This window comes from Oncorhynchus keta, chromosome 25, assembly GCF_023373465.1.
Source record: "Oncorhynchus keta strain PuntledgeMale-10-30-2019 chromosome 25, Oket_V2, whole genome shotgun sequence".
Classification (NCBI taxonomy): Eukaryota; Metazoa; Chordata; class Actinopteri; order Salmoniformes; family Salmonidae; genus Oncorhynchus; species Oncorhynchus keta.
The window spans coordinates 338312-353346 of record NC_068445.1 but is presented as its reverse complement, the minus strand read 5'-3'; the positions used below and the strand labels follow the sequence as shown (position 1 = coordinate 353346).

General features: G+C 40.2%; 1 protein-coding gene across 1 annotated transcript; it reads left to right on the top strand.

Moving 5' to 3' along the window:
* The first annotated feature begins 651 nt into the window (after positions 1-651).
* On the top strand, positions 652-11912 carry LOC118357887 (inactive phospholipid phosphatase 7-like). The gene is made up of 2 exons (XM_035735196.2): positions 652-1318; positions 8249-11912. The coding sequence occupies exons 1-2, from the start codon at positions 829-831 to the stop codon at positions 8632-8634; spliced, it is 876 nt and encodes a 291-aa protein (XP_035591089.1). The 5' UTR covers positions 652-828; the 3' UTR covers positions 8635-11912.
* The last annotated feature ends 3123 nt before the right edge of the window (positions 11913-15035 follow it).

The following is a 15035-nucleotide window of genomic DNA, read 5'->3' as shown; positions in this document are numbered from 1 at the left end:
TGAACAGGCAGTGGCTCGGTAGTTGTTGTCCTTGATGATCTTTATGGCCTTCCTGTGAAGGTGGTGTAGGTGTCCTGGAGGGCAGGTAGTTTGCCCCCGGTGATGTGTTGTGCAGACCTCACTACCCTCTGGAGAGCCTTACGGTTGTGAGCGGAGCAGTTGCCGTACCAGGCGGTGATACAGCCCGACAGGATGCTCTCGATTGTGCATCTGTAGAAGTTTGTGAGTGCTTTTGGTGACAAGCCAAATTTCTTCAGCCTCCTGAGGTTGAAGAGGCGCTGCTGCGCCTTCTTCACGATGATGTCTGTGTGGGTGGACCAATTCAGTTTGTCTGTGATGTGTACGTAGAGGAACTTAAAACTTACTACCCTCTCCACTACTGTCCCATCGATGTGGATATTTAGCAGTCTTATGGTTTGGGGGTAGAAGCTGTTCAGGGTTCTATTGATTCCAGAATTGGTGCATCGGTACGGCTTGCCATGTGGGAGCAAAGACAAATGTCTATGACTTGGGTTGCTGGAGTCTAACTATTTTTAGGGCCTTGCACTGACACCGCCTAGGTATAGAGTTCCTGGATGTCATGGAGCTCGGTCCTAGTTATGTACAGTCATTTGTCTTGTATGCAAAATAAAAATGGCTGAAATCGAGGAGCCATGTGCAGTCATACAGATACAGAAGCAAGGCAGTAGATCTATTTATAACTCACACTGAGTTGGCGCCTCAGAGCAACACTTGATCTCTCTGCAGACAACTCTTCACCATATCAGTAATAACGTCCCTGCTACATGGAAAGGGGGAATTGTCAGGTTTTGCTAATTTGATATCAAAATGCCTGTAAATCAGACCAGATCCAGGATGAGAGATCAGAATGACCCGATCAACAGACTGGAGTTTATTTCACTGAACCAGCCTCTCAGAAATAGCAACGAGGCACGGGGGACATTAAGACGGCCTGGTTCACTGAAACGCCAGCCAAGCCAACAGCAGCAGCAGCAACCTCAAAATGTGCAGCAGGAGCCACTTGAAAATAACACTGAGGACCGCAGAGAATCTGTTAAACTTCCAGAAGAGGATTGCATACAACTCAACCCCTCGTTTAAGGCCATTGCAATGAACTCTCTTTTGGCGATTGATATATGCATGTCCAAAAGGCTTGGGGTTTGTGCATATTCTCACTCATCATGGGGCAGTGTGCGCTCCATGGTCAACCTGCTTGCAATCACTGGTCATGGCATCCCTTGGATTGTTGGCACAATTATATGTCTCACCAGAAGCAACACAATGGCAGGACAAGAAGTTCTGGTCAATTTGCTTCTTGGTAAGTGATTTAATTTTCGATTTACCTTTTCGTCATCAAATGTGGCAGACTCGAATCATTCAAGCATAAGGGACACTTCTTCAGTGTTTTTTTTCTGACTGAATTTTGTTTATGTTTCCACCACTCTTGAGGAGTATTAATAGGCTGTTGTCTGTGCATTTCATTCCATCCCTTATGTACAGCTTATTCAAATCAAATTATATGTGCCACATGCAATGAATACAACTGTTGTAGACTTCCCAACGATGTTCAAAATAAAATAGTAGCACTAGGAATACAAAAAATACACAAGAATGGAGCTACCTGTACCAGATCAATGTGCAGAGGTATTTCAGGTCGATATGTACATAGGGCTGTTGCGGTGACTGTATTACCGCCACACCAACGGTCACGAGTCATGAAGGCAGTCAAATTCCACGTGACCGTTTAGTCAGAGTAATTAGGCTTCTCCAAGCTATGATGCTGCTGCTGGTCATTAGTAGCCTACCAAACTTGCTAACTGCCTGGTACTCAGCACTCTATTGTCTTTCTAATCACTCTAACATCAATGCAAACGTATTCTAAAATCTAATCAAGCACTTTGAGAGTCCATGCGCTCATGTTGCACAACATTTCTATAGGCTATGCAATTGCCGGAGAAAACAGAGTGATGGCCTCTAATAAATTACGAGGATCCCATCAGCTTTCTATAGTCTAGGCCTACTATATTTATTTGAAAATAAACTAAGAGGAAAAGCGTCCTCCATTCGCTATTTGAATGCGTAGATGACATGTATCTTTTCCCGCTGCCCCTGTTTCAATATAGGTGCATGAAAATGGTCCATTCTAAATCAAAACAAATTTCACACATTATTTAGTATATGTTAAGACAATATTATATCAAGAATAGTCTGATGGGTGACAATATTATCACTTGTGAATGATGCCCAGTATAAGAAACGATTCCTTTTGTTGTTGACTTTTTCGAATCATAGTCGCACACCTTGTGTAGCCTAGCCCATAGGCCTATATGTTGTAATAAGGTTTGTATCACAACTAAAGTTGCCAAATAACTTCAATGTAAGCACAATCTGCTTTACAAGGGGTGTAGAGCCTAACTGGCATACAAGTTGGGGGAGGATCATTTTCAGCATAAAAATGCACCTTTATAATAGAAGAATTACATTAATAATTTAATTTGCGGTCACTTTTGATAATGCTGTTTTCTGCTAATGGAACATTCGCTCTTGTAGCCTACTACCATGTGCACATTGCTGCGCTTATAATGTGAAGAAATAATATTTTATACTATGGGGGATAGTACATTGACATAGGCAAGTGCTTTTGCTGTTCGTTAGGCCTACTCATCTTGTTGGCTGACGAAAAGTAAATATGGACAGTTCTTCCAATATCTTCATTTTGCACCTTGGAATTGCATAAAGACGCATGCAGTTGCGTCCCCAATGTGTCTGTCTTCACTTATAGCCTGTGAGAAAGACCCGATCACCTGATGGAGCGCACAGCACTCGGAGAAGGGCACAACGGCCACTAACCACAAAAGGCATGGATTTTTTTTGCGTGCATAATGGCCACACATATTCTAGGCATTATCAAGTGCTTGTCAAATTGTGAATGAGTGACTGACTGTGTGTACAGCCTGCACAAAAAAAACAAAGCAGAGCTCATGCCTTTCAAGCGACCTTTTTCAAATCATCATTAGAGTGGCATCATGCAGCCTTACAATGTATTAAAAATCATCAAAACATGTAGCCCAACGTTTGTAGAACAACTAAAGTTACATTAATAACTCCAAATTAAGCATATAAGCATATGTAAACTACTGTTCAAAAGTTTGGGTTCACTTAGAAATGTTCTTGTTTTTGAAAGAAAATCACTTTTTTGTCCATTAAAATAACATCAAATTGATCAGAAATACAGTGTAGACATTGCTAATGTTATAATGACTAATGTAGCTGGAAATGGCAGATTTTTTTATGGAATATCTACATAGGTGTACAGAGGCCCATTATCAGCAACTCCAGGATGCTGGCCTTCTAGGCAGAGTTGCAAAGAAAAAGCCATATCTTAGACTGGCTATTAAAAAGAAAAGATTAAGCTGGGCAAAAGAATACAGACACTGGACAGAGAAACTTTGCCTAGAAGGCCAGCACCCCAGAGTCGCCTCTTCACTGTTGACATTGAGACTGGTGTTTTAAGCTGCCAGTTGAGGACTTCTGTGAGGCGTTTGTTTCTCAAACTAGACATTCTAATGTATTTGTCCTCTTGCTCAGTTGTGCATCGGGGCCTCCCACTCCTCTTTCTATTCTGGTTAGGGCCAGTTTGCGCTGTTCTTCAGTTTGCGCGAGATCTTCAGTTTCTTGGCAATTCCTCGCATGGAAAACCCTTCATTTCTCAGAACAAGAATAGACTGACGTATTTCAGAAGAAAGTTATTTTTTTCTAGGCATTTTGAGCCTGTAATTGAACCCACAAATGCTGATGCTCCAGATACTCAACTAGTCTAAAGAAGGACCGTTTTATTGCTTCTTTAATAAGAACAACAGTTTTCAGCTGTGCTAATATAATTGCAAAAGGGTCTAATGATCAATTAGCCTTTTAAAGTGATAAACTTGGATTAGCTAACCCAACGTGCCATTGGAACACGAGGAATGGTTGCTGATAATGGCCTCTACGCCTATGTCGATATTCCATAAAAATCTGCCATTTCTGCTACAAGTCATTTACAATTTGATGTTATTTCAATGGACAAAAATGTGCTTTTTTTAAAAAAAAACAAGGACATTTCTAAGTGAACCCAAACTTTTGAATGATAGTGTATTTCTTTGTTAACCTCTCAACACAGAATAGCCGCATGTGCGCACTCCCTCAAATCGTTTGGAGAAAATATCCTTTCTATTTTATTTTGCTTTGATCAATTGTATTCTTCATACTATAAAATAATGCCACGGAATTCTAAGAAAATCTTATCTGCTAAATTAACTAGTGTAGCCCTCAGCCATTTGGCATAGCCAGATAAGGACCTAACATAAGGACAACTCAGAGTATGCTATTCTGTTCTTCTTAAATAGACTACATTTTCTTCATATCATGCTTCTTTAGACCTGTCTAAAATAAATAATGGATTTATTGTGAAGTTGTAGGCTATATTACATGGATTCATTATACTTTTTTAAATGTTTCAAAGGTCTGCATCAGTGTCTTGTAGGCTGTGTGTATAAGCCAGGAGATGCTAAATGTGTTTATGTTAATTAGTGGTCAATTAACGGGAGACTGACAGTTATTTCCTTGACATTCACCGGCTGATGAAATTTCGTGACCGCCATAGCCCTATATGTAAATTAAGTTAGGATAAAGTGACTCTGTGTCAGGATGGATAATAATAAGAGTAAAATAAAGAACAGAGTTGCAGCAGGAAATTAAGAGTAAAAGTGTGTGAGTGTGCCTGTGTGTGTGTAATGTTTATGTACTGTATGTGTTTTTGTGTTGTTTCGGTGTGTGCGTATATGCGTATGTAGTGTATGTGAATGTGTGTGGTTTTTTTGTGGGAGTGTCAATGTTGTGTGTGTGTGTGAGTGAGTGTGTATATGGTGTGTGTACAAAACATTTGGAACACCTTCCTAATATTGTGTTGCACCCCACTTTGCCCTCAGAACAGCCTTAATTCTTCAGGGCATGGACTCTACAAGGTGTCGAAAGCGTTCGACAGGGATACTGGCCCATGTTGTCTTCAATGCATTCCACAGTTGTGTCAAGTTGGCTGGATGTCCTTTGGGTGGTGGACCATTCTTGATACACACAGGAAACTGTTGAGTGTGAGAAACCCTGCAGCGTTGCAGTTCTTGACACACTCAAACCGGTGGACCTAGTACCATACCCTGTTCAAAGGCACTTTAATATTTTTTCTTGCCCTCTGAATGGCACACACACACTATCCTATCAGGGAGATGGAGTTGACAGTTATGATTGTGACCATGGTGATGTCAATATTGTGTGTTTTAAATCTATAAAAAGTAGAGAACTTTACAGACCATGAGTGGTCTTGTGGCACTACATGTAATTAGGACATGAAGAAGGGGTTCTTATGCTGTAACTGACCTTGCTCATTCCTGAATAATTTAGGATTTTTAACAAATTGGACGGAGTTGACCAAATCTCTGTACACATGTTTATGTAATTACAGAATTATTATTTAAATTCACCGAAGGCTATTGCAAGACACTACATAACATCCTTTTCCAGTTAATCTTCATTATTGTCAGTTCTTTCATTTTAAACACTTTTTTGTGCAGAGTTTGAAATTGGGCTCCTCTGCTCAGGACAAAAGGCATTTCCGCGCATAGAGCCGACATGGAAATTAATAATATAGAAAATATTCTACAATTCCCCAAATAAATATTTATCCTTATAAAATTGCCCTTGGTGTTTTCAACTATAAAAGTTACATTTCCGTCGGTCAAGAATCCCTGCTAGCAATTTTCCGACTGTCTCAAAATACAGTGCCTTCATGAAGTAGTCATAAAGTAGCCTGAATTCAAAATTGATTACATAGGTTTTACAATACCCCATAATTACAGAAAAATTTAATGTACATAAGTATTCCCACCCCTGAGTCAAATCATTTTAGATTCAAATCAAATCAAATCAAATTTATTTATATAGCCCTTCGTACATCAGCTGATATCTCAAAGTGCTGTACAGAAACCCAGCCTAAAACCCCAAACAGCAAACAATGCAGGTGTAAAAGCACGGTGGCTAGGAAAAACTCCCTAGAAAGGCCAAAACCTAGGAAGAAACCTAGAGAGGAACCGGGCTATGTGGGGTGGCCAGTCCTCTTCTGGCTGTGCCGGGTAGAGATTATAACAGAACATGACCAAGATGTTCAAATGTTCATAAATGACCAGCATGGTCGAATAATAATAAGGCAGAACAGTTGAAACTGGAGCAGCAGCAGTCAGGTGGAATGGGGACAGCAAGGAGCCATCATGTCAGGTAGTCCTGGGGCACTGTCCTAGGGCTCAGGTCCTCCGTTAGAGAGAGCATATGTGGGGTGGCCAGTCCTCTTTTGGCTGTGCCGGGTGGAGATTATAACAGAACGTGGCCAAGATGTTCAAATGTTCATAAATGACCCAGCATGGTTGAATAATAGTAAGGCAGAACAGTTGAAACTGGAGCAGGAGCATGGCCAGGTGGACTGGGGACAGCAAGGAGTCCTCATGTCAGGTAGTCCTGGGACATGGTCCTAGGGCCCAGGCCAGTTGAAACTGGAGCAGCAGCATGGCCAGGTGGACTGGGGACAGCAAGGAGTCATCATGTCAGGTAGTCCTGGGGCATGGTCCTAGGGCTCAGGTCCTCCGAGAGAGAGAAAGAAAGAGAGAAGGAGAGAATTAGAGAACGCACACTTAGATTCACACAGGACACCGAATAGGACAGGAGAAGTACTCCAGATATAACAAACTGACCCTAGCCCCCGACACATAAACTACTGCAGCATAAATACTGGAGGCTGAGACAGGAGGGGTCAGGAGACACTGTGGCCCCATCCGATTCACCTTTGGCAACTATTACAGCTGTGAGACTTTCTGGGTAAGTCTCTATTGTACATGGATTGTACAATATTTTCACATTATTCTTAAATAAATTATTCAAGCTCTGTCCAGTTGGTTGTTGATCATTGCTAGACAACCATTTATGTTTTGCCATAGATTTTCAAGCCGATTTACATAAAAACTGTAACTAGGGTACTCCGGAACATTCAATGTCATCTCGGTAAGCAATTCCAGTGAATATTTGGCCTTGTGTTTTAGGTAATTGTCCTGCTGAATGGTGAATTTGTCTCCCAGTGTCTGTTGAAAAACAATCTGAAATAGGTCTTCGTCTAGGCCTGTGCTTAGGTCTATTCCGTATCTTTTTACCCTAAAAAAAACTCCCTAGTCCTTGCCGATGAGAAGCATACCCATAACATGATGCAAACACCACCATGCTTGAATATATGCGGGGTGGTACTCAGTGATGTATTGTGTTGGGTTTGCCCCAAACATAACACTTTGTATTCAGGACATAAAGTTAATTTCTTTGCCATGTTTTTTGCAGTTTTACTTAAGTACCTTATTGCCAACAGGATGCATACTTTGGAATATTTTCATTCTGTACAGGCTTCCTTCTTTTCACACTATCATTTAGGTTAGTAATTGTGGTTGTATTGTGTTTTGTGTTGTTGATCCAGCCTCAGTTGTCTCCTATCACAGCCATTAAACTCTGTAACTGTTTTAAAGTCACAATTAGCCTCATGGTGAAATCCCTGAGCTGTTTCCTTCCTCTCTGGCAACTTAGTTAAGAAGCACACCTGTGTTTTTGTAGTGACTGGGTGTATTGATACACCATCTCAATTTAATCCATTTTAAATGAAGGCTGTAACACAACAAAATGTGTAACTGATAATATGATAATATGATACTAACAGATTATAAACAGTTCATGGATAGTGACAAGTTTTATAATGGATTATGAGATCATCAAAAATGGATAGTTCAGCCAAATTACCAAATTACACTTTGGTTTCCTTAACCTACTAGCAGTCTATGGACAAGGTAAGACAGCAATTCACGCTTTGGTTTTGTTTACCTGGCCACTATCTGCAAGGCTATTTTTTGGGCATTTTTGTCCAAAAACCAATGCAAGTCAACTGCTCTCCAGACCCTAGAAACCCATTTGTGTGATTGGTAAAGTAGGCTAGGCTAGATGGGCTGGAATCTACAAACAGGGACAGATTTGGTGCATGCCAACTTTAAAAACAAGTGGTTGGCACTGGTAAAACTTGTACAGGTCCAAACTCAGATACAGATGCTGTATTTACCCTACTGTCTATCATCTAGGTCTAGGATGTTTTCTGTTAATCCTTTACTCTAACACACCATTTCCTCTCCCTCCTCAGCGCTTTTACTGGATGTAATGACCGTCGCCGGTATGCAGAAACTCGTGAAGCGCAAAGGACCCTGGGAGATGACACCTGGCCTCTTTGATTACATAGCGATGGACATTTACTCTTTCCCAGCAGCACATGCAAGCCGGGCTGCCATGGTATCCAAGTTCCTTTTGTCACACTTAGTGCTCGCTGTCCCTCTGCGCATCTTACTGGTGCTGTGGGCTTTCCTGGCCGGCGTGTCCCGCATCCTTCTTGGCCGCCACCACCTGACAGATGTGGGATTTGGTTTTGCATTGGGCTATCTCCATTTCAATCTAGTTGAAATGGTGTGGCTGCCCTCCAACACTTGCCAGACTTTAATCTCCATCGGGAAACTCAGTTGGATCCCCTTCTAATGACAATATCAGCATTTTAGGCAACCCACAAAAGCTTGACATCCTCCTATCCCTCAGTCCCTATTTTTGTTAATTTCTTCTGTCACAACCACTCACTGGCCCTCATGTAATTTTAAATAGAAGTCTATCAAGACATAATGTATGTTAATCACATTTACCCCTAAATAATAAGGTTATTTTCAGCTTTGACTGAATTTCTTTCTCCAGTGTAAATGCAGTATGCAAGGAAATTAATGCATCCTTGTGACACATTTCCGATGCCTTTCTGACTAGGGTCTATTTATTACATTATGATCCGCAATTTTTAGTTTTGTCAACATTTATGACAATTAATTGTTCTTATAAAAAAACATGTTTTTAACACTCATTCTCTGGACCTGAAAGTGTATGTATTTAAAAATGGCAAGTATCAGTAAAACAATCATACGCTATCGGGGATTTTGTGAAAGACACACTTTTACATGACTCACTATCAGATATTTTGTGTACAGTATATGCACGAGAAGATACAGCTAATTGCCAAAGTTAACACTTGAGTAAATGAGGGACGCAAAGTATATTGTTAGCAGTTAAAAAGCAATTAACATCCCATCATGCTTATGGTCATATGAAATGCCCAGTTGCCCATTACTTTGGCTACCATGGGAGATCTCAGTTACTTTGAAAGAGGGGTCTCAAAAGAGCATTATCAGGCCCAAAAATCGTTTTTTTCTCTCACTACTTTCATTTCTCTGCAGTCCATATTTAGCCTTAAAACTAAGTGTTTTACCATTTTATTTCAAGGACATTTAGGGCTACAAGTAGAATAATTTGACATGAACAGTTGCATTCATGAGTTGTATTGACAAATGTCAAAAAAAATAATTGTCTGCCAAACAAAAACATGACAAAATTAATTTCTGAGAATGCTGTAAGTACAGACATTGTTTGCTCTGTGGGAAATGAATATCCAACTATTGTGTGGCTTGTGAGCATCATATACAGTTGAAGTCAGAAGTTTACATACACTTAGGTTGGAGTCATTAAAACTTGTTTTTCAACCACTACACAAATTTCTTGTTAACAAACTATAGTTTTGGCAAGTCGGTTAAGACATCTACTTTGTGCATGACACAAGTAATTTTTCCAACAATTGTTTACAGACAGATTATTTCAGATTATTTCACATTTCATAATTCACTGTATCACAATTCAAGTGGGTCAGAAGTTTACATACACTAAGTTGACTGTGAATTTAAACAGCTTGGAAAATTCCAGATAATGATGTAATGGCTTTAGAAGCTTCTGATGGGCAATTTACATAATTTGAGGGGTACCAGGGTAGTGGAAGGGTAGCCTAGTGGTTAGAGTGTGGGACTAGTAACCGGAAGGTTGCAAGTTCAAACCCCGAGCTGACAAGGTACAAATCTGTCGTTCTGCCCCTGAACAGGCAGTTAACCCACTGTTCCTAGGCCGTCGTTGAAAATAAGAATTTGTTCTTAATTGACTTGCCTAGTTAAATAAAGGTAAAATAAAAAACCTGTGGATGTATTTCAAGACTTACCTTCAAACTCAGTGCCTCTTTACTTTACATCATTTACTTGATAAAATCAGGAAATCAGTAAAGACCTCCATAAGAGCAATTTCCAAATGCCTGAAGGTACCAAGTTCATCTGTACAAACAATAGTATGCAAGTATAAACACCATGGGACCACGCAGCCATCATACCTCTCAGGAAGGAGATGTGTTCTGTCTCCTAGAGATGAATGTACTTTGGTGCAAAAAGTGCAAATCAAAGGACAGCAAAGGACCTTGTGAAGATGTTGGAGGAAACAGGTACAAAAGTATCTATATCCACAGTAAAACGAGTCCTATATCGACATAACCTGAAAGGCCGTTTAGCAAGGAAGAAGCCACTTCTCCATAACCGCCATAAAAAAAGTCAGATTACGGTTAGCAACTGCACATGGGGATCGTACTTTTTGGAGAAATGTCCTCTGGTCTAATGAAACAAAAATAGAACTGTTTGGCCATAATGACCATCATTATGTTTGGAGGTTAAAGGGTGAGGCTTGCAAGCCGAAGAACACCATCCCAAACATGAAGCACGGGGATGGCAGCATCATGTTTTGGAGGTGCTTTGCTGCAGGAGGGACTGGTGCACTTCACAAAATAGGTGGCATCATGAGGAGGAAAAATTATGTGGATGTATTGAAGCAATATCCCAAGACATCATTAAAGCTTGGTTGCAAATTGGTCTTCCAAATGGACAATGACCCCAAGCATACTTCCAAAGTTGTGGCAAAATGGCTTAAGGACAAACAAAGTCAAGGTATTGGAGTGGCCATCACAAAGCCCTGACCTCGATCTTGTAGAAAATATGTTGGCAGAACTGAAAAAGAATGTGCGAGCAAGGAGGCCTAAAAACCTGACTCAATTACACCAGCTCTGTCAGGAAGAATGGGCCCAAATTCACCCAACTTATTGTGGAAGGCTACCTGAAACGTTTGACCCAAGTGAAACAATTTAAAGTCAATGCTACCAAATACTAATTGAGTGTATGTAAACTTCTGACCCACTGGGAATGTGATGAAATAAATAAAAGCAGAAATAAATCATTATCTCTACTATTATTCTGACATTTCACATTCTTAAAATAAAGTGGTGATCCTAACTGACCTAAAACAGGGAATTGTTACTCAGATTAAATGTCAGGAATTGTGAAAAACAGATGCTGTTCTAATTGCCTAAGATACTATTTTACATGAATGGAAATACATGTTTCTACATTTTCTTTACAATAATTTCAGCAGCACACTTTATATTGTGTTTAATTTGTGGGTTTTGCCTTAAATATTGTCAGTTTCAAAACATGTAAGCGGTAGCTTCCTTATATATTCAGAACAAAATATTTCTATGCAGTAATTTTTTTCATGCAACCACAATGAAACTGCTGTTCTTTGTAAGACAGACTACAGTTACTGGTTAAAACAAAAGTTAAGATTGAAATTAGATTTTTCACTAGATAAACATTTTGAATAAGTAAGGTGTGGGACAGGGTTTCGTAATAATAAAGCATTCTGTAATTAAGCATTCACTGAACATATTGATTGGAATTCAGATGGATGAAATTCTACTGGGTTAGGTTTGGTTTAATTCTATTAGAAAGTGGGTAATTTATCTTTGAACAATGAAATGTTACCAACAATCTTTTCATGTACTTTCTGATCTTGAATAGTGTATACATGCCTGCGTCTATGTTATTGGCATATCCATTAAACATAAATTATATCCTCAATTGATTTGCTGAAATGTGTGACATTTTGTATGGATGAGAACATAAGGGACAGTGCCCTCGAGATGCAGGTGCATTCTCATTTTATAGAGGTGTGCTCTATCTGGGACACCTTTAACAATACCCTCCTCTGCACTATACAGTAGCTGTACACTTTGTCTACATGGCAAATAATTGTTGTATGTGCCTGAACCAAACACAATTTTAATATGTCAATTAAACGATTTATTCAATGGTATTCATCAACATAGTAATGTAATGCAATATTATGGACCTTTATCCCATATATACACTACATAGCCAAAAGTATGTGGAGACCTGCTCGTCGAACATCTCATTCCAAAATCATGGGAATTCATATGGAGTTGTTCCCCCTTTAATAACAGCCTCCACTCTTCTGGGAAGGCTTTCTACTAGATCAAGGCTCTCCAACCCTGTTCCTGGAGAGCTACTGTACCATCCTGTAGGTTTTCACTCCAACCCTAATCTAGTACACCTGATTCTAATAATAGGCTGGTTGATAAACTGAACCAGGTTAGTTACAACTGGGGTTGGGGCGAAAACATACAGGAAGGTAGCTCTCCAGGAACAGGGTTCGACAGACGTGCACTAGATGTTGGAACATTGCTGTGGGGACTTGCTTCCATTCAGCCTCGAGCATTAGTGAGTTCCCAGCACGGGCTCCCAGTTGACATTCCAATTCATCCCAAAGGTGTTCAATGGGGTTGAGATCAGGGCTCAGTGAAGGCCAGTCAAGTTCCTCCACAACAATCTCAACAAACCATTTCTGTGTGGACCTCACTTTGTGCATGGGGGTATTGTCATGATGAAACAGGAAAGGGCCTTCTCCAAACTGTTACCACAAAGTTGGAAGTACAGAATTGTCTAGAATGTCAATGTATGCTGTAGTGTTAAGATTTCCCTTCAAGTAGCACTATGCATAGTGCCAACTGTAAAATTTGGTGGAGGAGGAATAATTGGGCAGGAAGTGATTTTCTGGCATCCGCCAAACCTTGATTAGTCCTTCGGACTGCCAGATGGGGATTCATCAAATGTTTATGTGCTATGCGCTTCAGCACTCGGCTGTTCCGTTCTGTGAGCTTGTGTGGCCCACAACTTCCCAATAACAGCACTTACAGTACAGTTGACCGGGGAGCTGTAGCAGGACAGAATTTTGACGAACTGACTTGTGCCATGTTGAAAGTCACTGAGCGCTTCAGTACGGGCCATTCTACTGCCGATGTTTGTCTTTGGAGATTGAATGGCTGTGTGCTCGATTTTATACACGTCAGCAACGGGTGTGGCTGAAATAGCTGATTCCACAACTTTGAAGGGGTGTCCACATACATTATGTGGCCATGTAACGTATATGTGTGTATCAGCGAGAGAGATGGAGAGTGGGAGCGAGAGACGTCAGTGCATTTTTCTTATGCCTGTTATGTGATCTTAGTTTGACAGTTGCAATGGTAAGTGTCTTGTTTGGCAATTAAAATGGCCGTCAGGGGAATTTTGTTGTTGCTGCAGCAGAGGCAGTCTGTGTTTCACAGTAGGTGTCACTAACACAAGGTTGTTGTTGTGCTGCCACTCCTGTCTGGTCTCATAGACTAAAGGTAACAAAGTAACTGTAAATCCAGGACACTCAAATTAGTATGATATGTTACGTTTGGTATGGTTACATAAGACATAAGGTAAGGCAAATAGGAAGGTAGGGTGGTTGGTCAGGGGCGATGGGTAGGTGTATAAACACAAATGTTTTGCAACCCAAAAGTTGTGTGTTCAAATCTCATCACAAACAACTTTAGCAACATTACAAGTACTTTTTACTTTTTAACTACATTGCAACTACTTAGCATGTTAACTAACCCTTCTCCTAACCCTAACCTTAACCCCTAGCCTAGCTAATGTTAGCCACCTAGTTAATGTTAGCCACAACAAATTGGAATTTGTAACATATCATACGTTTTGCAAATATGTAATATATTGTAGAAATTGCAATTCTTAACATATTGTAAGAATTGTAGTTCATATGAAATGTATGATGGAAATCCACAAATTAATACTTACCATATATGAAATGGCATTGTCCGGATAAACATTTACTATGTTACGTCTACCCCGGAGTCCGAGTTGCTCCTGACAGACAGAGGCACATAAAGCAGCTGCCTTTGTCAGTCAAACCACCACCACCACCACCACTCCCCCTCCTCCTTCTCATGATGGTAATCCAGTAACTTTACTGGAGCTCAAGTCTGACTCAGCACGCTATAAATACCTGCCTGAGCTCAGACATTCACATCTCTGGACAAGCATGCCTCATCGTTTTAACATCAAACCTTTCCTTACACCCCACCCTGGCAAATGCATTCATCACATGGTCACTGTTGTGGCAGTACACTGTAAGACTTTTCTGTAATTTCAATCATAAAACACTGTAGAATGCACAGTAAAATACCGGAAATGTGTTTTACAGAATTAATTATGATGCATTGTGGGAAAATGTGAAAAGAATCCCTGGCTCATTAACATATCTTAATGTAGGCCTTGCAAGAGGCTATATTTGTTGCGCCCATGAGTGAGAAGGCTGTACACCACAGAATACAATAATATACTGTATCAAAACCTTATGTACAACAGTAGTGGATGCACGGTATTGTTGTTTCTGAGTCATTAACATATTTGAGGTGTGTCTTGTAAGAGGCTATATTTGTTGCACCCTTTAGTAAGAATGCGGTACGATTTAATTTACAAAAAATTATTTTATGGAAGGGACAGATCAGAGTGGTAGTGTAAAACCTGTAATGGTTGAGTGGCTAGCAATGTCCTCTTGATCTGTTTTGTCTTGTAGTTACTGTCAGGTTTAGAAGCCTTTGTTAACCTCTACTGACTCCCCATCCCGCATGCGGGAGCGTAATCTTCGCCTGAAACTAATTAGCATAACGCAACGGACATAAATATCCCTAGAAAATATTCCTATTCATGAAAATCACAAATTAAATATATTGAGACACAGCTTAGCCTTTTGTTAATCACCCTGTCATCTCAGATTTTCAAAATATGCTTTACAGCCAAAGCAAGACAAGCATTTGTGTAAGTTTATCGATAGCCTAGCATAGCATTTTGTCCAGC